The sequence below is a fragment of the Emydura macquarii genome, unplaced genomic scaffold (assembly GCF_026122565.2).
Source record: "Emydura macquarii macquarii isolate MOO-44397 ecotype Brisbane River unplaced genomic scaffold, CSIRO-AGI_Emac_v2 contig_1483, whole genome shotgun sequence".
NCBI lineage: Eukaryota > Metazoa > Chordata > Testudines > Chelidae > Emydura > Emydura macquarii.
In genome coordinates this window covers 17667088-17691973 of record NW_027131620.1, presented here as the reverse complement: position 1 = coordinate 17691973, position 24886 = coordinate 17667088, and the positions used below count along the sequence as shown (strand labels likewise).

At 46.7% G+C, this 24886-nt stretch overlaps 1 protein-coding gene across 1 annotated transcript; it reads right to left on the bottom strand.

Moving 5' to 3' along the window:
• Nucleotides 1-5382: 5382 nt before the first annotated feature.
• Nucleotides 5383-22115, bottom strand: RBPJL (recombination signal binding protein for immunoglobulin kappa J region like). The gene is made up of 11 exons (XM_067554560.1): nt 22042-22115; nt 21355-21480; nt 18334-18404; nt 15451-15566; nt 11190-11364; nt 10062-10199; nt 8599-8708; nt 7982-8122; nt 7224-7379; nt 6618-6721; nt 5383-5924 (listed from the first exon to the last, which is right to left on the bottom strand). The coding sequence occupies exons 1-11, from the start codon at nt 22113-22115 to the stop codon at nt 5651-5653; spliced, it is 1485 nt and encodes a 494-aa protein (XP_067410661.1). The 3' UTR covers nt 5383-5650.
• Nucleotides 22116-24886: the final 2771 nt, after the last annotated feature.

The following is a 24886-nucleotide window of genomic DNA, read 5'->3' as shown; positions in this document are numbered from 1 at the left end:
TGAGAGCAGAAGAATATGGACAATGAACTTAAAAAAAAAACTGACTTTAACAAACTCAGGGGACTGGTGGTAAGGTCCCATGTTATTAAAGGTGTAACTGCAAACTCTCCTGATGTGAAAAAAAGATAGAAAGACTCGTAAGAGGCCATTGGCATAGCTGTGCCTACACCATTGTCTCCATAAGAAACTACCAGCTCTTCTGAACTCCTTTAGCCATTAGATTTTCTTCCCATGGGATCTTACCTACCAGTTCTCTGCAGGAACATAATGAGAAAGGCTAAGGCACAGAGTGACTTACACCTAGCAAGGAACATAAAAGGCAGTAAGAGGTTTTTTAACTACATTGGGAGACAGAGAAAGATGAAGAAAAGTGTACATCTTCAGCATAGCAGGGAAGGAGAGCTAATAACTGATGACGTCAAGAAGGCTGAGGTGTTTTATGCTTATCTTGCTTCAGTTTTCACGAAAAAGGTTAATGATGACCAGTGACTCAACACAATTCATATTAATAGCAAGGGGGAAGGAACGAAAGCCAAAATAGGGAAAGAACAGATTAAAGAATATTTAGATAAGGTAAATATATTCAAGTTGGCAGGGCCTGATGAAATTCATTGTTGGGTACTTAAGAAACTAGCTGAAGTAATCTCGGAATCAATAGCAATTATCTTTGAGAACTCATATGGGTCCCAGAGGACAGGGGAAAGGTGAACATAGTAGCTATCTTTAAAAATGGGAACAAGATAGTAATTATATATTTTTAGGTCAGGTTTTCTAAGCTTTTTAACATTTGTGTTGCTCTCCTCTGGACTCTTTCTCTAATTTGTCCACATTTTCTAGTAGGGCAAGATTTTTAAAATTCATTATTTGCTAAGGTTGCTATTTCATATTGTTGTTCTCTCAAGAGGTCATTATCTTGGGGAGTTTCCGTACTAAACATTTTGATTTTATATTATATTGAATTTTTGCATAAGAACATGCAAATGGCCATAGTGGGTCAGACCAGTGGCTCATCTCGCCCAGTATCCTGCTGTCAGCAGTGGCCAATGCCAGGTGCTTCAGAGGGAATGAACAGAACAGGTAATCATTGAGTGATCCATCCCCGGTCATCCACTCCCAGCTTCTGGCAAACAGAGGCTAGAGACACTGTGGCTATGCCTACATTGCCGGCAAAATTCGGCGGCTGTCAACAGGAGATATGCAAGCTATGTAGAGTAGCTTGCGTATCTCCAGTCAGCTTCCTAACTTCTACTTACTACGGTGTCCCTACTATGCTGTGCTGATGGGAAATGCCCTCCGGTCAATGTGATGTTACTCTTTTTGGCGGGGGTGGATTAGCGACGGCGACTTTCGGATCGATTGAGCATGTCTCCACTGTCGCTCAGTCGATCCCAAAGAATTGATCTGACGGCATCAATAGTGGCGCCGTCAATGTAGACATAGGCTCAGAGCATGGTGAGCCAATCCCATCCCTGCCAATCCTGGCTAATAGCCATTGATGGACCTATCCTCCATGAACTTATCTACTTCTTTTTCAAACCTTGTTATAGTTTTGGCCTTCACAACACCCCCCGGCAATGAGTTCCACAGGTTGACTGCATTGTGTGAATAAATACTTCCTTTTGTTTGTTTTAAACTTGCTGCCTATTAATTTCATTGGGTGATCCCTAGTTCTTGTGTTATCTGAAAAGTAAATAACATTTCTTTATTCACTTTCTCCACACCATTCATGATTGTATAGACCCCTATCATATTCCTTCTTAATCATCTCTTTTCCAAGCTGAAAAGTCGCAGTCTTTTTAATCTCTCCTCATATGAAATCAGTTCCATGCCCCTAATCATTTTAGTTGCTCTTCTCTGTACCTTTTCCAATTCCAACATATCTTTTTTGAGATGGGACTACCAGAACTGCATGCAATATTCAAGATGTAGCTGTTCCATGGAAGAGCGTGGTTTGCCAGGCCAATCAGCAAAGTCAATGCTGACAACCTGTGTGAAAAGGCTTCAAAACACCAAGTCTCTGGATTGCAATGACATGCAGAAAGCCTTATAAGCCAGTCGCTGTCAAAGCCAATTTTAGAAGTACTTAATGAAGCTGTTAAGAATGCTGGAGACACACCACAGTTAATGTGAACAAACATGGCTGTCGCATCATACTGTACATTCTATTTAAGCAAGAGATGCCACACACTACAAACTGGAGGCCAATGTTTAGTGCTTTGTCACTTGTTAATTCTGAAGTTGGACACTGGGTTCCAAACAAGACTGGCACATGCTCACTATCTTTCTGCAAGAAATTCAACTGACTCGTTAGAAGCATGCGGTGCAACAGTGAAAGACTCTGCAGTTGAAAAAGTGAAGGACTCTCTCACCACATTAAAAAAATGTGCATTCGTGGATGATGAAATGCAACGACGCAAATGGGCATCAAGTATTAAGTCACTGTGTACATTATCTTGATGTCAGTGGTAGGCCAATAGATGTGTTTCCAGATGCTCAGGTTATAGAAGACACATTGGCTGCATCTGTGACAACCCACACCTTAGAAAAGTTAAATGCTTGTAAATTGAACCCCAGACAGATGACTGCTTGTGCATTTGATGGAGTTGCAAACTTCTCTGGAATGGAGTACAAACTTTGCTCAGAGAAAAGTGTAACCCTACTCTCTCCTATACACACTGCAGAGGCCATCTACTAGTACGAGCTGCAGAATCTTCAAAAGACATTAAAAAAGCCATACATTTAATGTCTTCTTTATACTCTTTTTTCAGCAAGAGTCCAAAAGGACTGAATATCTTGGAAAAAATAGAAGATACACTGGGACTGAAGTTCAAATTAACCCAATGTGGGAAAAACCCACTGGTTTTCTTATGAGTGATTCTTGGCTATTGTCTTAAAACGACTGCAACTGTTATTACTGGCTTTGGAAAGTATCTACCAAGATGGGAGAGATCTAAGTAGTGAGGCTGGTGGACTACTTTTACTACTAAGTTCAGAGAAAATTATCACCATTCTCTCTCTTGTAAGTCTCCTGTTGAAACAACTTAGGTCATTAAACAATACCATCCAGGTGTGTGCTACAACAGCAGTAGATCTTTGTCCAACAATAGAAGCTACACTTGGATCAATCAGAGAGATATCCAGTGAAAACGTACTGGAAGAAGCAAAGACTTCAGTCCAGAAGTTGACTAATGAAGACACGTATATTAAATCTTTAAGTGAAGAGGACAAGATGTGTTTGTTAAGCCAGCTGAAAAAGTACAGAGACTTGAGTCTTACAAATCTATAACAGCGGCTTCTGGATTCTACTCAAACTCTATGTAGCTTTTACAGATGCCCCGTCTTATAAACACCAGCAGTTGAGTGGAGTGAGGCACTCCCAGCAATGGGGCTGCTATGTCATCTGGACAGAATAGAAAATTTGAGTGGAATGTCATACAATGAATGACTGAAGACTTGACTTCAACTTCTTTTATATCATCACTAGTGGTTCGACCCAATCTTTGTGCGATGTTTCCTGAGATGAAAGAAGTCTTGCTATTCCCAGTCACAACAGCTACAGCCGAGCGTTCTCTTTCCTCATTTAATAGAATTTTGTGTTCTGAAAGAAATCGCCTTCTGCTTGATCATGAGCATATCGTGAAGGACTGGAAGTATTGGACACACGAGAAGCCACCAAAGATGAATGCACTGCATTGAGAAGCTCATTAACAGAGTTCTGCAAAATTACAACAAGAAACCAAGGATGTAGATGTAGTACTTCACAATAGACTTGAGTAGCCGACTATAATTTGTGTGATGATTTTAAAACATGAGTTAAATCTAATAAAATGGTTGTGAAACCTTTTTCAGTTTTTACTATGGTGCAATACATCCCACGTCACCCTCACGGCCCTAACGCCCCCCTGCAAATTCAAACATTCCCCCAATTTCAATTCCTGGAGAAAACACTGGGGTGACCCGCCCTCTACTCTGCTTGTTGTCTCAACAGAGCCATTTCTAGGCACAGAAAGCAGCTGGAGAATGAGATGCACTGGTGACAGTGATGAGTATAGAACCACGAGAATTACTCACCCCTCTTTCCCTGCAGGTAAGTTTGAACCAGTTCCAGCAGAGCTGTGCAGGGCAGCTGGATATGGGGTTCTCTTCCCATAGCACACTGCATGGATGCCATGATCACAGACTTGCCCAGAGGTGGGGCAAGAGCTATGCCAGGCCAAGTGAATCTTTCAATGAAAACGATTACAGCATCTATTGAAAGCGCAAAGACTCCAGTGCGTTTGTTGCATGGTGCAGGGATGAGCTCTGCTGGAGGCACGCTTACTGCACCAGGTGAGGATGGGCCTACAGAGAAAACAAACCAAAGCATGGAGCAGTGGCCGGGGCTCTGTTGGAGTTAGTGGGGGTTGTGCAGGTTTGGAAAAGAGTAGAATTTGTTCCAGTATCTTGAAAAAAATGAGCTTCCCCTTAGACATGCATAGAATTACTAACTTGGACATTGCAAAACATGACGATCCATCTCCCAAACCACTGGAAATAAAGTAACCCATGTAGCATAATCCAAAACACGCCAGCCACAAGACTGCACATGACCGCAAAACAGCCATAAACAGGAGGATCCTCCAGGAGCAGAACCGCAATTAGATGAGCGAAAGAAAGAGTCATCTGTTGGAAAGCTCTCCCAGCCCTCACAGGATTCTGAAATCTGCTACGCAGCAGCACGTTTCTTCTGGGCCACCTTGTTTACCTCTGAGAGTTCAGTGTAGGTTAAAAGCCAGGGTGGCTTTGGCAATTAAGTCACTTCTAAATCAACCTCAACTGCCAAAACAGTGTGTTTTAAAATATACCATAGGCCTTTTGATGCCACGGCCATCTGAAGACTCTAAATAGAGCTTTCAAACCCACTTGTGTGCAGTGCTCAGAACTCCAGTTGCATGAAACATGGATTCTTCTTAAGGCAATTTTAACTCAGCAATTTGCTACTGAGGCCTAGATTGAAGTGTGTGAGAGATGACAGGGCTAGTAATGGCTCGGAAAGCTCAGACTGCGCTACTTTTGACTGAAGTTCCTCTTTATTTAAATCCAAGATTTTTTTTTAAAGACATAACCCATTAGGGGTCCCAAATAAGGGTACATATGGGCTCAGATTCTCACTGTTGTAAATCAGTATAGCTCCATTTAAATCAATGGACACAACGAAGGAATTACTGGGTGAAAATCTCTTAGAGGTCAGACTTGGAGATTGTAATTGTCCTTACTGGCCTTAAAAATCTATGAATCCATGAATCAATGACACTATGTCATTTTACACCAGGTAAAGATCTAAACCTTGAAATCTGCAAATTGTCTAGTAAAAAAATCACTTGAACTAGTTAAACACTCCTTGAGGCATGATTTATTGTTGTTCACTTTGTTAGTAAATTTCACAGAGGGATGATGCTTCCTTCTAAAACAATTCTCAACAAATAATTAAAAAAATAGACTGGGTATTTTATGCACAGATAGAGCACTTGGGAAGGGACTAACCCCAGGCCCTACAGACCACAGGGATGTTTGTACCCATCTCTCAATGTTAATGTCAGTTCCTCAGGGATGCTGGCAGACCTTGTTCCAAGCCCTGCTTCTGTGAAGATCCTCCACCATTCCAAGCTTGTTAGCTCTGCACGAAGAGGTGAAAATTGGTCCTAGTGAATTCCTGATGGATGCTGTTGAGTAAGGTATCGGAGTCCTGTGTCCGCTCTGGAAGGACCTGCAGGGCCGGGAGGAAGCTCTGCTCTGGGGTGTACGTAAAGGTGAACGAGCTGGAGTAGATCAGCCCATCACTTCTTATCAGTGAGAGTGGGATGGTGATGGGGTATCTCAGCCATCTCCAGTCGCTGCCAAATGCCGAGATGTCAGGGACAACGCACACTAAGGACTTGGGGTTCCTGGGAAGTAAAAACACAGACCACATATATTAATGTAGCCTTTCCAGAGAGGAACATCTGCCCCATCCTACTCACAACCCTAATGCAGCCTCTCTCTCTCCACAGGCCTTTGAATAGAACAAGCTCTGTTTTGCCACCTGGTGGCTGGCATTTAGTTTTGGAATAATGGCGGCTCCTGATTTGTCCAGTCTCCTTTGTCTCTGTCTCCCTTCTCACTCTGTTTTGGTGGGGTTCCTGGTCCATGGTATGACCCTTTGAGCTCAGTCTCTCACCCTGTTTTATTTTTGCCTCATGCCCCCCTCAGACGGCGCAACCATGTAGCTCCTGAAACACCCTCCTGGAGGACCCGTTCTCCCAGCCTGAGATCCCTTGCTGTAAATGCTGGTGCACTAGTCAACGTCCATCGAGAGCAATCCTGAGCTGGTGCAGGAATGGGCCAGATGCCCTCTGAAGCTTTTTCCATCTCTAATTATGATCCTTGTATACGTGTGTGTTGTTTCCCAACTCGTCCTGTTTTGCCATGTGGGATACGCAGCACAAAACTCCCACCTAAAGCAAAGCTCCTCGGGACCAGAATGACGACACATTTTAAAAGGCATCCCAGACATAGCCTTTAGGAAGGGTGCCACGTCTGCTCCCCCTCCCCCCCTCGGTGTCTAAACCCCAGCTCACCAGACTGGTTCACTGCTTTACCTGTACATCGTCTCAGCTTCCACATCTCCAAACCAGACCTTCAGATTTGTATGGAAATACTCGCCCTGCACCTCCAGCATGGCTACGTCCCCTCCACCCGTCAGCTGTTACAAGCAGAGCACATGGGAGGGGGTTATACACCTTGCACCATGACGTGCCTCACGGGCAGGACACGGCCCCAATACTGTCCTGCATGAAGTGACATTCCTGCTGAAGGGCTTGCTGTCCTTCCTGCAGAAGAGCGGGCAGCGCACACTGCCCTGCCCCACCTCAGGAGAGGAGAGCAGGGCCCTGACGTGGCCCTGAGCTGTGGGTGGGCACCGGGAGAGGGTGCTGAGGCGACAGTAGGCCTGGTTATTGAGCAGAAGGGAAAAGATCAAAACGTATTGATTCCTCAAATCATCTGTGAAAAATCTGCCCATTCCTGTGCACAGAGGGCAGCGTGTGCCAAGAAGCCTGGGGCCGGGGGAGCGAGTCAGAGGCACATGCAGAGCTAGGAGAGGGGAAGCCACTTCGAGTTGCAGCTTCTTGTGCTTTGATAAGCTTGGTTAACAAAAGCCTTGCCCTGTCCTCTGACAGGGTGATAAGATGGAAAGTCCTCCATACCTCCAGCATGGTTATAAGTGGAACTGGGCTCACGGGATCCTGAATACAGGCCAGGCTGTCACTGAATGTGTACTCCACCGTCTCCGTTCCAATTATCGTCCAGCAGGAGCCATCGTTCAGCAGCTCACGGTTCGCTTCCTTTGGACACGGAGATGCCTGCATGGAATTACACAATGTCGCGGAGGCCACGCACCGTAGCGGTGACAGCAGGGGACTGATAGCCAGGACTCCTGGGTTCTATTCCTGACTCTGCCACCGTCTGCTTGACTTTTGGCAAGTCACTCCACCTTTCTGCGTCAAATGGGGATAATAATACCTCTCGACCTTTGTAAAAGGACCAGAGAGCCTTGAATGGAAGGTGCTGTACACAGGCATATTGCTATTATTATTGGGCAGCTGCTGCAGCTCCAAGTCCAGGGCCAGGGAGATGAACTCTGTGCTGACGCGAAGGAGTGGTAAGGATCACCCTGAAATGCTCCTGGCTTAAAAAAAACCCTATGGAAGCGTGGCTATTTGACACTATGGCAAGAGGGGCAGGGCCAAGTGGGAAAGGAGAGAGGGAATGGCCATGTTGCAGTAAAGTGACAGGTAAAATTAGAGCCAGGCCCAGTATGGGTAAGGTCTCCATGGCTGGGTTCTCTCCCTGTTCCCAGAGCACATAAAGGGCTGTATTTTATTTGGGACTGAGAGGCAGCTGGAGCTGAAGGGCATTTGCTCTCACTAGCACCGGACCACTTTCCCAGGCCACGCTGCGTTACCTGGAACTGGATCACTTTCTCGGTCGAGAGGCATAGGTACATCCCATCGCTGCCCTGGAACTGGAAAGCGCACTTGTGGAGCTGGGAGATGGGCTCGTCCACATCCAGCATGGCGTACTGTTTGGTGACTTTCCGAATGATCTGTGGGCAGGGGGACACATGTGGGCTGACTGGCTGCACAGGGGGGGATCAGCTCAGGACCTGGAGCGAACCGCCAGCGCCAGAAAATTCAGCGTTTTCATCCTTCCAAGATTTTTTCAACATCAAACCTGTTTTGGGGCCGGTTCTGGGAATTCCCTGCTCCCTCCCCTGTTGCGTGACATGGACACACACAACAAAATCAGCCCACCTCATTCTCGCCTGTCTCCCTCCTGTTTGCTACTGGCTTGCAGAGGTGTATCGTTTCCCAGCAGGCAGGGTTCCAACCTGACCCGAGTCATCAGGCCCTATTGCATGCTGGGATCCGCTGTCTCCAAGGGCCACTCTTCATTAATTAAGGTCAGGATGGCTGTGACCTGCACTGCTGCCAACTGCTGGCTGAGCAAAGTTGGGGCACAGGGCTGAAGCCAGAAGCATTCTCCACCTTTGCCAGTGTCTGAGTTTCCTGGAATTCTTACCAGGGGAGGCAGGGTAATGCCGGTGGCTGTGCAGATGAGCTGGACTACGGAGCCGTAGCGAATGTACCCTTCCCGCAGTGGGAACTCACCCCGGGTGCAGTGGTCATCAGCTTCCCATGAAAAGAAAAGAAGATGGAGAGTTACCAGCCCAGAGCAGCAAGGAGGCAGCAGCTGCAGGGCCACGTAGAGGAGAATTCTCTCACCATGGAGCCTGGCACCCCGGTGGCTGAGGGATTCCCCCTGGACACTCTCCAAGCAACTGGTAACTTTCTTAGTACGAAGTACGTTCCAGTTTGTGCAGCTTCAAGCTGAAGGGTAAATGCAGCCTGCAGAGGCAGCCGGGATCTCTTAAGTTGCATACAAGGCAGGCCTGGCCATCAGGCGCCAGCCACATGCCAACATGGCCCTTGGACACACACGGCCTGAGTGCCCTTGCTCAAGACCAGCATGCTTTCAGGGCCTGATCCAAAGCCTACTGCAGTCAATGGAAGTCTTTCCACTGACTTCAAAGGGCACTGGATCAGGCCCCTAGTGAGGAAAGGGCTTTGGGAGTCAGGGATGAGCTGAGACTGCTCGCAGCCCTTCCCCTGCTGTTGCCTTCTCAGAGAAGGATCTAAGCCCAGCCCAGGAGAGAGCAGGAGAAAGGAAACAGATTGTTCCTGCGTCCGGGCAACACTCTGTGACTCCAGGAGGCAAACGTAATGACAAAGGGAAGTTAAGGCAGCTAGGAGAGCACAGCCACTAGGGTGGGTGCTGCTTCTCCTGGAACACACAGGGAGGATAACTTCATGCAGGTATCAGAGAAACCAACATAGGTCAAAATAGGCACCACCACGTATCTATTTTTGGTAGCTATCTGGGCCCCATCACTGTAGTATTGGAACACCTCCTGCTCCTTATTCTCACAACACCCCTGGGAGGCAGGGAAAGGCTGGGCTATTTCCCCATTTTACAGATGGGGACCCGGGGCCGAGGCCCATATCCTCAACTGTGCTTAGGCTTCTAACGTCTGTGGAAATCTGAGGATCTGGGCCAATGTGACTGACTGAAGGTCACATGGGAAGCTAGAGCTGGAGCAGACACTTGAACCCAAGTGTCCAGAATCTCAGACTAGCCACCTAACCAATGGCCCATCCTTCTAGCCCCCTCAGAGCTCTGTCTGCAGGCAGGGAAGATCAGCGGGCTGCAAAAAGACACAGGCATCCTGCTGCAAGCTGGCTTCAGAGGTTCTGGACATTTTTTAAAAAGTACTTCTAGTGACTTGTGATTATGACTTGTTAAAATCAGGAGGCGCCATTGTTCAGATTGGATTGGATTTTCTTTCACTATCGCTGTTCTGGGGTGGCCAAATCTATTCCTGCTGTTAATGGACACAGCTCCAACTGACTTCATCGGGGGTGTCCCAGCAATGAATTCGGTCTCGTGTGTACTGCTGGAGTCTGCTGAACATGGAAGGTCCTCACCCAGGTGCAGTGTGAATGCTGCCCATTGCCTTGCGCTAGCGATGAAGGTGCCATCCTCTACAGACAGATACCGGGTGCTGACTGTCTGGGAGCGGAGGCGGTTAAAGAGGGAAACCTTGGACCCAGATGAGATGCACACTGCAAAACAGGCAGACAAACAGATGCTGGCATTAGCACTGGTAGAAGCACACTGTGACCAGTGTCAGCCTGCCCAAATACCGGAATGTGGCTGAGTGATCTGAAAGCTGTAGAGGCCAGTTATTGCTTTGCATAGAGTCAGGAGAAAGAATGCAGTGAACCATCATGTTACAAAATCTTGTTCTTCTATGAGTCTTTGTCCACAGGGATGCCACTGGTGGTGTGCATACACCTGGGTTCCACGCGGACAAAACACCTTGAAGAACCTGTGACCGTGAAGAAAGGAACCATTCTTTTTCTGCTCTGCTGATATGATATTTATGATTTATGATATTATGATTATGATATTTCATAATATCTTCAAAATCAGTGATAGAAAAGACCTATTAAGTCATATCTCATCCATTACAGGGTTGCTTTTCCCTGACCTATAGGATGTCCATATCAGCATGTGGTTTCAAAGCACTGCTCTGCCTTTCTCAGACTCCTGAGAGCTGTCGCGCTGGGGCTGAGGCTAGGCTGGTGTGTGTACACAACATGAAATGAATACTAGCCCCTTCTGGCTGCTTTCCCTTTATCTGAGTACCAGCGGAGATGGACTTTTATAAAGGGTGGCTGATGGCTTTATCTGTATGTGAGATCATTGAACAGAATGTTCTGCATGAAAGATTTACACAATGTGGCAGGATAAATTCTCAAGAAAGAACATAAATATGCCCTGATCCATTCTTCACTGGGCTTTGGGCCCATAGTACATAAGCCTGCCATGCATAAGGACTCTGCCGATACTCAATCCACCATCTGTGATAGTTTATTGTTTGCTTTATATCAATGCCCCAATCTGACAAAGCATCTGAGAAAGCTATTCAGGTATTAGCTACTCAGACAGCTGAAATGGGGCCGAGAATATAAAGTAACACAGAGAGATTGCTGTTAAAACCCCTTCAGCAATCAGCTCCCATTGATGAAGCTGGCTCCTTCGCTACTTACAGTCTGTGTTCTTGAGGGACTGCTTCTTCTGCGAGGGCTTGGAAATCACTTTGATCAGCTTGCTGTGGAACGTGCCAATCTCCTGCCCATTGCTGAAGAAGAGCTTTAGAACCAGCCGGAAATGTTTCCTCTTCTCTGTGTCTGAGATGTAGAGTGCTTTGGCACAGCTGAACTCCTGTAAGTAAGAAGGGTGGAGACTGTGCCTGGAGTCTTTGGGTACAACATCGCTGAAGATACTTCAGTGAAAGGACATATAAATATCTACCCCTAGATACATAGAGAGATACCTTCTCACTGGTTCATTTCCTTCGCAGCTGGGGAGCTTGCTTTGTTGTGAAAGCGAGAGGCTGGCCAGTAGCACTGGTTCATGGTCGCTTAGTGCAGGTAAGGTCCCCTGACAAACCCACCTCTGCTCATAAACTGTTATCTCTAGGCAGGAGACTTGGCTGAGCAGAGATTGATAATCATTGCAGGGTATGGTTAAAGGAATAAATGGCATCTTCTGGCCCTGGAGACTTGGGAACACCTAACTATCACAGTGATGGGGCACGATCGTTGGCAGCATTTACTATTTGTATTGCGGTAGCATCAAGGAGCCCCAGTCATAGACCAGGACCACATTGTGCACAGCGCTGTACAAACACAGAACAAATGAGACAATCCCTGCCCCCAGATGCTTACAATCAGTGTAAGGATGCTCATGGTGCTTTCCAGACAACAAATACAAGACACAGTTCATCTCCAAGGAGTTTGCTCTTTAGTTTAGATTGCAGAAAAGAGGAAATGACAAGAAGCCAGGAGCCCCTAGAGACTGGGATCATGGCCCTATCAGCCCTTCTACCATATCAAATTGTGGCCAATTAGTTGGTCAGGTTTTTTTAGGCAAAAGAACTTTAAAACTAGAACATATGTGAACAAGGGGGAAAAAATCAATGCAGGATTTTGCATGAAAATCTTCACCATTTTGTTCCAAATTATTTTGTTTCCTGGAACTTTTTTGCTTTTCCTTGGAATGTTGATGATGTGACATTTTGGGTTTCTCTTGTCAGCACAAAATGTCACACGAAGCACAGGAAATGAACTTCCTCATGAAACTTCACACTGAAGTGGAAGTGCTGTAGAGTGGAAGTGGCTATTTTTGAAACGCTCCCTTTGTGGGTTTGGGTTGGCGAGCTAGGTAGAGAGACAGCAAGCTAAGAGAAACTTTGCCATGTGTGTTTGTTGCTATCTCTCTACCTATCGGAGATGGTTAGCATGGGTCCTGATCACGCAAACGCTTACTCACATGCTGACCTTTACACACAAGTGGTGCCATTCGACTCAGTGTAAGGATGAGCATGAACACATTAGTAGGGTGGGACATTAGACTGTATGCTCTTTGGGGCTAGAACTATATCTTCATATGTGTTTACAATGCGCCCAGTACAGGGAGGCCCTGATCCTGGCTGGGGCTCTGGGTACTATCATCATCAGTAATACAGAGAGAGGGAGAGCAACAAGGCTCCTTCTCATGGCTGACATTAGGCAAGGGTGTAAATGGCAGATAATCCATTAACCCAGCAAATCAACCTGCGCCCGATTCCTGCCCAATCTGAGCATGATAATGTATGCAGAAGTGAATCAGAAGTGAAGTGTGCTCAGTGCTACCAGCTAGCTCCTGTTAGTCACCTGGATGAATATTCAGCTCTCTGAACAATGTTCGTGCCTCCCTTGAAGGGGTATCTTAAATAATGCGCACACTCTAAATGGTTTCAATGTCCACCTTATACCAACAAAGACAAGTGAAAGGATGCCCTTTCTGCTGGTGTGGTGATGAGAGACCAGCTGGGGGCTGCAGGAGTCAGATGGCTGTTCTTCTCTGTCCTTCCTTATGTGCTTTGGGTTTTCAGAAAGGAAATTGCCCACCCTGCACTGTGCTGTGTGTATTTACAATGATTTTTAAGCACGACCCTGTGGAGGGCCCAGAAGACAAGACCCCCCTTCACCAGGAGTCAATACCAGCCATCACTACCTTCCTCGGTACACCCAAGAAAATGCATTGCAGGACAAAGCAGCTCCCACTAGGACATAATGGGGTCCATTCAAAGTAGCTATGGGTTCATTTAAAGGGGGAAATGATTAGAGATGTTATTTCAGGTGGAGTGAAGAGCTGAGGAATGGTGGAGGCTTTATTTACATTGGGGCTAGAGAATTCCAAATGGAAATTAATGTTCACATGTGAGTTACCCACATAACACAAGAAATCTCCCTAGGTTTACAGTTTCCCAGTCATCCTGGCGCTTCGTCTGCACTGATATGCCTTGCTGTAGCTGCGAGGGAAGCACTGCAAACACAAAGGTCCTTTTTGTAATGTTTCTGGCCAACCCCAGGCCCCACATTCTTCAGAGCCCCAAGATAATACTTGATATATTTCTTTCCCTATAAGAAGATGCCAGGTTATAGCTCCAGCTCTTGACGTGTGTGACAGGTCAGTGTTTTCGTTAGCTGTTTATCTGTAAATGAAAGAACACGCTCTCATTTTGTGATGAGTGGCATTGCCATTTGTCAGGAGAATACTTGGGGCTGGGGAAACTCTGTAATCCCTGGCAGTCCTTCAGCCATGAGAGCTGGGAAGCTGAAATGATGGCGAGGAAGAAAGACAGGGTTCCTTGCAAGCCGTGAGAGGCTGTCTGACTTTTCTAGCTGCCACGTGAAGATGGCAGAGCGGGAGAAAAGATTGATTCAGAAGGAGGAAGAAATGCGAAGTCACGAGGAAGACAGTGGGGAAGCAATAGATTTTAGGAAGCTGAGCTTCCTTTGAGCAGCAGCAAACATTCAAACAACTCCAAGATTGTCCAGAAAACTAAAACTGTCCCCCTGGGTTTAGGGAGTCTCAGTAGGTAGCAGAAGCGGAAAAGAGAAGCAGAACCTTAGGGACTCATAGCTACTGCTTCTATTCTGCCAACGTCCGAGCAGTAGACCTCTTCCTGTGCTGGCATGGGAGGTTGGTCTTCCTATCCTACCCACTGGCAGGTGGTAGAGGGTAGTGAAATGCCAGCTTTTCCTGCAGGTAGGAGAGTACTGCCGTGCCCACATTTTGCAAGCTGATCTATCGATCACCTCCTCATTTGTACATGACAGATATGTCTGGTGCATCCGCCAACTGGTAACAGGAGGGTAGAGCAGAGTTAATCCAAAAGCAAAGCATCCCTCAAGGGCTGGGCTCTGTGTGGGATTCCAGCATGTCACTGCAAAGGAGACTTGAGCCAAAAGCCTTTGGTGTCCATTGAGCTCTGTGCAGATGGAGCCAAGAAAAAGCTTCCCTTGGCTGAGTTGCTAGGAGCCTGTCTTAGTTGGGAATTGTTTATTCCCCCCTCACCTCCTCCAGGAGGCTCTGTGCTAGAGCTGCTCTTGCTGAGAGTTGACTTCTTCTGCCTGCGCAGGTAGGCATCATTCTGAGCTGGTTTCTGCTGGAAACCAGTCTCTTTGCACAGGTTATGGCTGGAAGATCCCTCCTCTAAGCAGTGGCAGATGCCAAGAATGGCCATGACTGGAGTACTGCACTACTCCTACTAGCTTTCTGGGCCAGGAACTCTCCCTTTGTTCTACATTGAGACAGCACTTGGCACAATGGGATCCTGGTCTGTGTCTGCAACTCCTAGGAGCTTCTCAATACTAATTATTATTATTACTTAGTAATATTCACTTCATGCTAGTTTCATGGGAGAACAGAGAATTTATGCAAATGGTTCTTGTCCTCTGCAGGCTGTGTGGATCCTGAATCTCTGCAGCGCAGGTGTATCACACCCCAGGAATGCAAAGCTGCCCTGAAGATGGTCCCAGAGAGGAAAGGGATTCCTTGACCCCCTCCCTCCTTTTCTCCCCACATACCTGCACTGACCCTGAGCCTGTCCATGAAATATTACACCGTTCCTGAAGAGCACTCCCATCAGAAGGTGCCAGGTGGTCCTGGCTGCCTCCCAAGGACTGACAGCACCATGCCCCAACACCAGAGGAGACAGTAGGGTGACCAAATAGCAGGTGTGAAAAATCGGGATGGGGTTGGGAGGCCATAGGCACCTAAGTAAGACAAAGCTCCAAATATTGGGACTGTCCCTATAAAATCGACACATCTGGTCACCCTAGGAGAGAGGGAAGGACGCTTGACACACCCCAAAGCAGGTGGGGGAAAATGCTGCAGGGAGATGTCAAGTATGGGGCAGAAGAGCCTAGAGAGGTGTTGTGTGAGTGTGTGTCGGGAAAGTTGCTTTACTCAGCTTACCTTGGAGTCGGGCTGTTCCTCAAAGTTGAGTTTCTGGGTCTCCATGTGGCTGCTGCCCATGCTGTCCAGCCCCATGTACCCGCACACCCTGAAACTCGCCTCTCCCAAATCCGTCGCTGGAAAAGAGAAGGAGAAACATTCCCCAGGCACTGAAACGGGACACCAGCTAAGACCAAGTGAGCTGGGACCATGGATCCTGGAGCGAGAGGTTCTGGACTGCCGCTGCCCTGACTTCTGGAGGCAGTGGAGGGCTGAGAGAGAAAGAGGGGACTGGGTAGCTACTGCCCCCCTGAGAGGGCACGGGCATGTGAACTTCCCCAGCAGCCAGAGTGCAGCCCCTTTGGGACACTAGGTCGCTTCTAGTTTCCAGATGCCCTGATGTGAGATGCTGCTTTCCTGCCTCTCACCCTCCCTGCCCTGGACACCTTCGACAATAGACTGCCAGGCAGCTTCCCCCAACTGCCCTGCTTCACCAGGCTTTCTCCCCCTCCTTCTGATCCCTGCCTCCACCTCCCTTCTCTTCCTCATGCCTCCCATCTTCCCATGTCCCTGTCTCTCCATCCCTCCAAACTCTTTTACCTTCTCCCAACTGTGCTGCACACTCCCTTCCCCAGAGTGCATTCCAGAAGCCCCTGGTTCCACTCTCTCATCGTAAATACGTAGGGTGTCTTGACATGTGAACATACACAACACACAGCAAGGATGGATGAGGGCATGTGTCCAGAGATATAGAGCTACACTGAATGGGTCCACCAAGCTGGGACTAGAATGACTGTAAATACTCATGACAGGACATTCGTCACCCTTGTCCTCCCCTCCCACTATCCCCACTCCAACGTTTGCTGCTACCACTTGGGGTGTCTTTATCTGTCATTTGGGGTGTGAGCTCTTTGGGACAGGGCTGGGGGTGAAATCCTTGATTCCACTGAAATCAATGGCCTAACTACCCTTGACTTCAATGGGGCCAGGATTTCACTGTGTCTTTTTTGTTTATTCATTTTCTGCATGGTGCCTTACATGCTTTGGGGCGCTCAGTGAGTGAATAACAAAAATAATGGGGTGCTGCTACTGCCTCCTGGGTCAGAGCTGCACGGGGGCAACTGCAAACATTTTGCTTTTCCAGAAACCCAGTGAAGTGACATTTTTTGCATGTTTTACCAGCACCGAGAACACTTTCATCCAGTTCTGCAGGCCACCAACTGCGGCATTTCCTAGCCTTAAGGGCACCCACGCTCCTTAAATGCTAATTACTCTGGTACTGTTTATATAGTAATGGTTTCACAGTGATCATGACTAATGGCTGAAGGTCACATCAGAATTAAGCTCCTGCACTGTCTGAAATGAGCATGCACACTGCCATCCCGAAATGACACTGCACTCAGCACCCCTTTCAGCAGAGTGACCACCTCTCTGAGCCCCTGCTGTGTCAATGAATCTGCAGGCTGTCAAACCCTCTCTGTGGGCTAGATTCATTTCCTGTAGCTGGCAGCATGACCAGAGCACTGCTGCTGCAGGTGTTGTGGTGTTTTCTCAAGCTCTCGGCTGGTTGGTTGGTGGGCCCCTTGAATCTCTCCCAGTGATTGGTCCCTTGGACTGTGGCTCTTCGGGTATGTCTGCACTGCAGTCCGAGGTGTGATGGCAGTTCACATAGGCATATGTCTAATTAGCATAGCTAAAACCAGCAGTGAAGACACGGGGATGTGGACGCTGGTGCAGACTGTACAAACACACCTGGAACCCTGGGTACGTATTTGCGTTGCTAGCACATGCTGGGTTCCGTATTGCTTTGTCTTCACTGCTATATTAGCCTTGCTAGCTAGATGAAAGTGGGAATGTCTACACTGCTATTTTTATCCCTGCAGCCTGAGCCCAAGTCAATTGACCTAGGCTCTGAGACTTGCTGCTGCGGGTTTTTCATTCAAGGTAGACATACCCTAAGTGATCTCACGGTCAAAAATTTTTTCCTGACAGCTAGCCTGACTCTCCCTTTTCTGTCTTCAGTCCTCATTACTGGCTGGAGCTGGTCTGGAAATGATTTCTTCCCTTTCCCCTTCCCCTTCCCCTTATCCCCCCCCCCCCCCCAATATATTTTTGATACAACTGAACATTTTTCATTTTCATCAAAAGTTTTCTGGGGAATTTTTCAGGTTTTTGCTGACAACTGAAAATGTTGCATTTTTGGTTGTGAAAAACACAATAAATACTTTTTAAAAATTCAGCTTTGAACGTGGTTTTTATGACAATGAAATTTTTTCATGAAAATTTCCGTTGTACAGAAAAGCCGGTTTTCACTGATAAAAGATTTTCATGAAAAATTTTGGACCAACTCCTGGTCTCAACCCCCTTTGCCTCCATGCATAATTTCTCCTCTCATGTCCTGTCCCCATTCTGCTAAGAAGATCACATGTGGTACCTTCAGACTCGCCCCTTAGAGGAGCTGCCCTCTGATCTTTGGCATTTGTAATTTCCTTTTTTTAGATCCTCTCCAATGTATCAGTCCTGAGGATGGAACATGGGCTGCTTCTTCCCAGGAGCTCAAGCGTAATTCCATCTCTTTCTTAGCTGCTTTTCATCACCCCCACTCTACCCTTTCCTATGGACTTGCTAATAGAGCTAGACAAATATATAATTTGATGAATTTAGCCTTGGGATCTGTTTGAGTATATGAACTATGGATTCATTTGTCAGGGGTATTCGCTCTGTTAAAGCTCCAGCACTCAAAACACTAACAGGTCAAATATACACTCAGACTGAAATGCCTTTTCAGGTCTGAATGAATATTTGCAAACAACTTTTCCCACTTAGCTCAGTTCAGCTTGTTGGGAGTGGATGAGCAGCAGGAGTTCTGCTCTCCAGGCACATGTGGCTTTCTCCTCCTTTTACCTTTTATCTGTTCCTGCTTCAGTTTCCATCCTGGTCCAGTCAGATAAACACACGGTGGGGGGCAGAAAAACCTGATGAGACAAAAGAGCCCCTTTGTTAAGTGAACACTAAGGTAAGGGACTTCACCAAGAAGGGTTGTTTCTTTGTGTGATTGAAAAGCAATGAAGAAGACTCTGTAGTCACAAAGTGAGAGATGCTTAGACACATCTGCTTTGGTGTCATTAATGCCAGCATATACCTGGAGCAGGTCTGTGCTACAGCACCAAATGCTCGAATGCTTTGCTATCTCTAATGACAGGTGGATGGAACTGGTACTGTAGGGAATTAATCTGGCAAGCAGCTTAGATTTGAAACATTGAGAGGACAGTTATAAAAATTAGAAGGGCTACATCAGTGAGGGAAGAAATCATAAGGCTGATCACATCTCAGAGTGTGTTTTCACAGGAGATGCCCTCAGAAAAATGTGGATGCCTGCACTGCATCTGTATTTGCATGTGCAGACATGTGCTAAGAGTGCAGTCATGCAGTCTGCATAACCAATGGTGGGTCCTTGCAGGCATAGAATCAGAGAGGAAGGGGCCTCAAGAGGTCAGCTAGTCTAGTGATTCTCAGCCAGGGGTACACAGAGGACTTCCAGGGGGGATATTAACTCATTGAGATATTTGCCTACTTTTACAACAGGCTATATACAAAGCACTAGCGAAGTCAGTACAAACTAAATCTCATACAGACGATGACTTGTTTATACCGCTCAATATACCGTACACTGAAATGTAAGTACAATGTTTATATTCCAATTGATTTGTTTTATAATGATATGGTAGAAATAAGGAAGTAAGCCATTTTACAGCAATAGTGCGCTGTGACACTTTTGTATTTTCATGTCTCATTTTGTAAGCAAATAGTTTTTAAGCGAGGTGTAACTGGAGGTGTGCAAGACAAATCAGATTCCTGAAAGGGGCACAGTAGGCTGGAAAGGTTGAGAGCCACTGAACTAGTCCATTGTCCGGCAGGATGAAATATACCTAGACCACCCTGACAGGTGTTGGGATCACAATGGGAGGGAGCTCAATGTGTTCATTATTCCTTTCTCTGTTTGTTCTAAATACTCTGCCATGTTGTGACCATCTCTCATCGTGCGAGCCCCCCATGGTTCCTCCAGTAGGAGATGGATACGGTTGCACAATTAAACCTGATTCTGGCTTTAAGATCCTATCAGGCAGTAATGGCTTTACCCATCTTGATGTTTGAAGACCCTGAGCAGAGCATGTCCCTAACCTCCCCACTTTGAAGCACCTGCGGAGGACGCGAAGGCAGCAACTGTGCAAGCATACGGAGTGCCATTAGCAAAGGTGACCGCATGAGTTAGCGTGTGCTGAGGCAGCTCTTTTAGCTTCTCCTCCCTGCATGACAAACCAATCACAACCAGTGTCTTGCACAGTGCCAGAAAGGTGAGACTGCCTCTTGCCACAATCTCCAGATCCTCCTGCCCCAGATGTCTGCACGCGCAGCCACATCTATCAGGTGCTCTGTTAGTGGAACATGCCAGCCCTGCCCTAGGGCAGATGGTTGAGAGGGCCCTTAGGGAAAGCAGACTTCAGATCTTCCCTCCTTGAGTGAAGGGAGAATTTGTCACAGTGACTTTTTCAGCTTGGAATGTGGAAGTTTCAGCAGGTTGAGAACACAGTTTGTATTCACAGCTAGCTCCTGAGACCTATGCAAACAAATCTATAGCCAATGTTTTGGAAACACATTTTCCTGTGTTTTATTTGGGTTTCCACTGTCTTTGCAATTCATGTGAATGGTGCAGATTCATCCCATATTGATCCTGTGTAAAACGTTAGCAGTGAAAACACCAGTCTGGGATGGTTCCATATTTCTGGATCCTAATGTCCCTGGATATGTGTTTATTTAAACAAGTTAGCTACAGCGTAGGACCCTGAATCCCAATATCCAGCAAAAAAATAGCACTAGCTTATTTAAACTTTAACCTAGAAGTTAGGTGCCAGCTCGTAATCACTTTTTAGATTTTGCTTCTGTTTTTTGTGCCAAACCCACAAAAACCTGCTTCCCAGCATCCTTTGCACCATATCTGAACCAGGGTGTGCCAAGGCTATGTTTTTGGTTAGCCCCAGTGACGCAGCAGCTCCACTCGCTGGCTCAGCGCCCCAAGAGGATAACAATCCCAGGGCTGTTTAAGATGGGCCTGAACCAAAATGCCAGATCCAAACACTCCTAATCTCCGGAGACGGCTGGATCTGGATCTGCATTTTGCAGCTGGCTGCCATCTCTCTAATGGACCAAACTAAGCACTCAGAGCTATCCTTTGGGGAAGTTTGGATCTCAACTCTACAGCCTGGGCCCACGTCTGTGAAAAGTATCCTGCATTGATCCAGTGGTGGGAGAGGGAGTAAAAAAAGTGAAACCCACCCTCAGTAGACTAGGGTCACTCTCAACACCCTCAGGAGAGAGAGAGAGCTGACTGGAGGGGAGAGAAAAGCATGAGAGGGAAGATCAGAGGAAAGGAGAGAATGGCAAAGGGGGAAGGAGGATGGAATCCAACTGACCTGGACAATGAATGTTAAATGGAGTGAGGACAGGCAGCAGCAAAGACCGCTTGCCAATGGCACTCCAACTGGGAGGTGAAATGGCCAGCGGCATCCAACAGGGGTCAGTGTTCAGCCCTTCCTCCCTGTCATTAATCCAGGACAGGGTGCTCAGGGCAGGGGCCACCTTTTTGTTATTTGTTTGGACAGTGCCTAGCACAGTGGAGCCCTGGTCCCTGATTGGGCCTCCTAGGTGCTACCACCATAATAATTATCATCAATGACTAGTACTATTTGGCTATGTGAAGGCTGAAAGATACAGGCAGTGGAATACACTGGGGTTATGTTAGCTCATCTGCTTCATCAGACTAGATAACAAAGCCCTAGGAAGTTCAAAAGGGAGTTTTAAGAGTTTGGTTATTGGAAGGCGCGATCTAAAGGCAGGGCTGTATAAGAAGGCAGGCGATTCTCCTACCTTTTTTCACTCCCGTATGATTTCTGTGCGACTTTTGCATGCAGTATAAGAACAGTCTGGTCAGCCGGGAGCTGCAGGTATCTACGCACTCCGTCCCGGAGAAGGCCAATTTGATCTGTATTGGATCTAAAAGAGAGCCCAGAGTAGCACCATAGCAATGGGGACACAACGCTTGGCTTCCCACCATCCCCACTATGCCTACTACCAGCCTGGAGCCACCCCAAGGGGTATTTAACATGGAGACAGGCAGTCACCTTTTCTGTCGGTGGTAGCCTTTTGTCCCCCATCCCCGTGCATTCTAATTTGCCCGCTGTGCATGTGCCAGGTGCCGCAAACCCAGCTCTGCTCACTGCACTGGTCTGATATTGTGTACACTCCTGCCAGGAACGGTCACAGCACTTTTGAAACAATCCCCTTCCCAGGGTCAGTGTCTGCAACTGTCAAGTGTCAGTCAATGAGGCTGGTGTCTCTCCTGGTAGGAGCTGCCATTTTACTAATACTTCCCAGCAGGGGCCACAGTTTAATGATGCAAAATAGGACGAGAGGAAACGGCTCTCCTGTTACAATGCACTGGGAATTGGAAAGTTGCAAAGCAGCTGTAAGACAAGTCCTAAAATTAAATTGTTTAGTTTAAGAGCTGCTTCCTCCAGCCTTCGGGAAAAGACGTATAGGGAAAGCTTACCTTACAGCTTGGAAACACTCTCATTTCCACTACTTCCTAGTGGGAAAGGGCATGTTTCCACTCCTCCTCTCAGTCCCATTGTGACCTTGACATTCTGATTATTAATTATGGCCTTTTCGTGTATGTGTGGCCCTTAAAGACACTGGGGCCAATTTCTCCGATGCTCTGCATCTTGGGCAGTTACATTCTACTAAATCTGAGTGGTGGCATTTTACACCCACTCTGCACTCACTGTGTCCTGGTGTATATGAGAGCATGTGGTGCTGGGCAATGGGAAATCTTAGTGATTCTCTCCTTCTTATAACTGACGATAATAATTACAATCTCATTTATACTGCACTGCAGTTTTCCACCATATAACGTGACATCTTTAAATGCGTTCTCTAAAAGGTATTTATTTTTACATCGCCTCTGGGTGCATTGTGAATGTTTATGTTAAGGTTGTAATGAGCAGGGCTGGGGAGCTATTATCGACAGTAACAGAATAACAGCTCCCAAGAGTGATTGTTAGGTGGCTATGTCCCCATTTTGCCTCACTGTGAACTAAAAACCAAGTGCCAGATTCTCAGCTGGTGGCAATTGGCATAGCTTCAGTAACTTCCTCAGCTGGGGTAACTCCACTGATCTGGCCCTCAGACTTGTTAACGTGGTAGGTTATGTTTCCACTGATTGGAGGCAGACGAGCCTGGTCTAAATCACACAGCCTTATGCTGTGTTATGTTGTAACCGGAATACAGGACACTTGTTTTCAAAGGAAGTCAGGTCACAGAGAAGGTAGTAAGTCGTTTACCGGCACTGTGGAGATGTGATGTACTGCACTGCTGTCCCACCTTTGCAGGAAGTGAAATTTAGCCGGTGCAGAGCACTAGCATAGGGCACACAAACCATCAAAGTGTGCGTAGATGGGTGCACAGGCCTTGTGCTTCAGTAGGGCAATGGGCCACTTACTTAATGGAAGAAAACCTGAGAGGGATAAAGTAGAAGCTGATTGGACAGACTCTTCTCATTCCCACATTGAGGGAAGACACCGCCTTGGTAGGGTGATTTGGTGAAGTCAATGGAAATGTACCCCTCAGTGTAGCGCCACACTGGCCAAAGATGGCAAGGACATCACTTAAACTGAGCTTGCTTGTTTCTTGGCTCCAAGCCCAGTGACACACATGAATGGAGGGTGTTCACACACACAGGGACAGGCACAACCTGGACATCTTTGGCTTGCTCATGATTGATAAACCTACATGAAAACCTGGATGGAAATTCACTGCTGGGGTCATACACAATGTTAGTTTCCTCAGAGAAATGATGGTCTCACGCTGGAGGCTCAGAAATACCAGCTGTGATTAAAAACATTGTTTTCAGAAACGTCTCACAGTGGCTTCCTAGTGCAAAGAGTTTCTTCTCACTGCACAAACTTTCAAGCTGCATGACTGAAAACTGGCGAAGTTTGCCTTTAAAACATAAAGGAACCTTAGATGTAAGAAGGAGGAGCAGAAGCTAGAAGCCCCAACACAGGCTGAACCACTGGTGAGACAATGCCTGGTCAAAGCAGCCCTTGGTGATTGGCTCAAAGGATAAGCAGGCTATTGGAGACTCAGAGGTGCATCTGCTACAGCACCGTGAAAATCCTGCAATATAGACTCAGCTGAGTTTTCACTGAAAAAATGATCATCCCAGCTCTCAAATATACACCACACTAGCCAGAAACTGTAAGTAGCAAATAACATAAAATACCAAAGGTTTGGGACCAACGACAAATCTGATCTGTCCCAGGAGTCCAGGCCAGTTTACACTGATTTCCTGATGGACTCAAAATAAAATGGCACCTGGACTTAGAAAAACTGAAAGAGAAATAGCAGCAAATAGCCTCCACCTCAGTGACAACCTGAGAACCCTTTAAGACATTTCACCTGCCAATGTTGCACTTTTCAGTACAGTGCAAACCTACTGGAAAAGGGCAGTGCCCTTCACAGCTTCTAGTAACACTCCTAGGCAATGGCTCATGCCTGGGGCCCGTCGTACAAAGATTCATCGTCTGGTACTATAATGCTGATGGCTCTATCTTTAGAGCATCCTGGAGACTAGTACAAGCAACAGCGTTGAAACAGCAGAAGTCTCCAGCACAAGAAAGTGACAACCTAGAATCTTCTTTATCTTCAGTTGTCCTCCTATAATAATTGGCTGCATTTTCACTGCACAATCTTTTCTACCACTGTTTTCCCTGGAGCCCTTGTTCTCCTTGTTCCCGGTGTCTTCCATATGGACCCTAAGCTCTCCAATGTATGACTCAGATCCTCAGCTGATGTAGATCGGCACAGCTCCATTGAAGTCAATATGGCCATGCTGATTTATACAGCTGATGATCTGGCCCTGGGTCACCTGATAACATTAGCTGCTGCTTTGCATCTGAGAAGTGAGGGGTTTGTGGCTATTGAGCCTATTCAGAACTGCGGAGTATGAACTGCAACTGCATTCTCTGGCAACCAGAGATGTTGTTTCTACTGATGAAACCACTACATTGGCTGCAATTGTTAGTGCAGAGGCAGTTGGTGCTTTACTTTGTGATCATAATGACAGTTCTCTGCAGATAACTTCACTTCGTTATTTACTGCCCGTTGCCAATTAGTTCCTTTGCCAGAGCCCAGTGGCAATGCTACTTATCAGATGTTCTTCAAAACATTTAAAGATTTTTGCTTCTGATCCTGTTGTAGAACTTTACACCAGTCAATGCACTCTATTACACTTATATTACTTATTTAATCCTGTCATGTGAATGCTTGACAGATGCTTAATTCAACCCTTTCTATCTATTTAATGATTTATACCCATCCCTGGCCAAAGATAACTAATATG